The 1,615-nt window shown below is 42.4% G+C and overlaps 1 protein-coding gene across 1 annotated transcript in view; it reads left to right on the top strand.

Moving 5' to 3' along the window:
• Positions 1-1,615, top strand: part of LOC107098137 (tyrosine-protein kinase receptor UFO-like) — a 37,066-nt gene that overhangs the window by 28,977 nt on the left and 6,474 nt on the right. Inside the window, exons 9-11 of the mRNA XM_015395622.1 lie at positions 796-876; positions 976-1,068; positions 1,213-1,334. Coding sequence (XP_015251108.1) covers positions 796-876; positions 976-1,068; positions 1,213-1,334 — 296 coding nt within the window. The remainder of the gene's footprint in view (positions 1-795; positions 877-975; positions 1,069-1,212; positions 1,335-1,615) is intronic.

Genomic DNA, 1,615 nt, shown 5'->3' on the forward strand with positions numbered 1-1,615 from the left:
CGCACACGTGCGCAGTAAAGATTATTTTACTCTTAAGATCCAAATGGGTGTTTACATGGACGCCAATCGGAATGGCGATCGGCAAAAACCACCTCTCTCTTTCGGAATTAAATTTATTTCCGATCGGACCGAATCGGATTAGAATCTTCAGTCTGACATGTTTACATGAAACATTTTTGATCTGATCAGGCCTTCAATCCGATTATTTGTGTCCATGTAAACGTAGCTAGTGAGTTGTGGGGTAGTAGTTTTATAATGACTGGAATTGGGCATCCCAGCTCTAATTTAAGGCCAAAACACACCGAATCTGACAGAAAATTTGTGTTGGACGCGGTTGTGGCGTTTAGCGCTCATTGAAAGTCAACGGGGATGATCACACCTGACACGATTTCCTGTAGGGGGTTGCGTAGCCCCGACTAAAGCCCCATTTCCAACCGAACCGTGCTAGCATAGTACTAGTTCATCAGAAGGGCTCGGCGCGGTTCAGTTCTGGCTCATTTCTCAGATAACAAAGAGCGCATGAGCAGACCGCATCATCTCCTTACCGTCAGCCTCTGTAGTCAGGAAATTTCAGACATTCAAAGGCTCGATGTCAACCATCGCCCGATCTCGCCGGGCAAGTAGTTTTTATTGTTGGGACAGTACACCTTTCATTTCATTTGCCCGGCGTGTTCAGGCGTTTATGTTTTATCATCTTATACCAAATTTTAGCAAAATACTTTGATGGATTTAAAGCTTCTAGGGAAGGGCTTCCTGTCTTCATGTTTGACCTTTTATAGACATGTTCATTTATAGGAGAGTTTGGATCGGTGTACGAGGGGATCCTTACAACGCAGGCCGGCGTTGACCTCAAAGTGGCGGTGAAAACTGTGAGAGGTTAGTGCTGAATATTTAAAGGCTGACCTGGACCTGAACCCTCCTCAGGCAACTCTCCATTCTGATCTTTCTTTCCTTATTGCTTCGCTATGATTCCAGTGGGAATTCACAGCCGGCAAGACTTGCAGGAATTCTTACAAGAGGCAGAAATAATGAGGAATTTTGATCATGAGAACGTCGTCAAACTGCTCGGTAAGACGGCAAACAGAGACGCATGGAAGACGCCATCTTCTGTTCCCCCTTCCACTCCCCTCACCCTCAATAAGAACAGTCACACCATTTAACAAACCACTGTTTATTTTTATTTTTTTTAAATATAATTTTTTTTCCCCACAGGTGTCACTTTAAAAAAGGAGGAGGAATCTCCTCTGCCTTTACCTCTGGTCATCATTCCATACATGAAACATGGAGACCTGCGGCGCTTCCTCATCGCCACACGCTACGGCGACATTCCGATGGTGAGGCGCTGTTTGTCACACGTTACTTTATGTTTATTACTCCAGTATAAATCCTGCTGTTTAAAAGATCAACTTAAGCTTTTTACTCCAGTAAAAATGTAAAAGGACAATTTTAAAAAACTACTTAAAGTATAAAAGTAAAATTTTAATGAAAGAAGCTTTAATTAAATTCTATTCAGTTTATTTCTATAGCTCCAAATTCACATCATGTCATCTCAGGTCACTTTCCAGTTCAACCAGATCATCCAGACAGATGAGTCAAAGTTTTCTAAGGAAAACCA

This window comes from Cyprinodon variegatus, unplaced genomic scaffold, assembly GCF_000732505.1.
Source record: "Cyprinodon variegatus isolate N-32 unplaced genomic scaffold, C_variegatus-1.0 Scaffold750, whole genome shotgun sequence".
Classification (NCBI taxonomy): domain Eukaryota; kingdom Metazoa; phylum Chordata; class Actinopteri; order Cyprinodontiformes; family Cyprinodontidae; genus Cyprinodon; species Cyprinodon variegatus.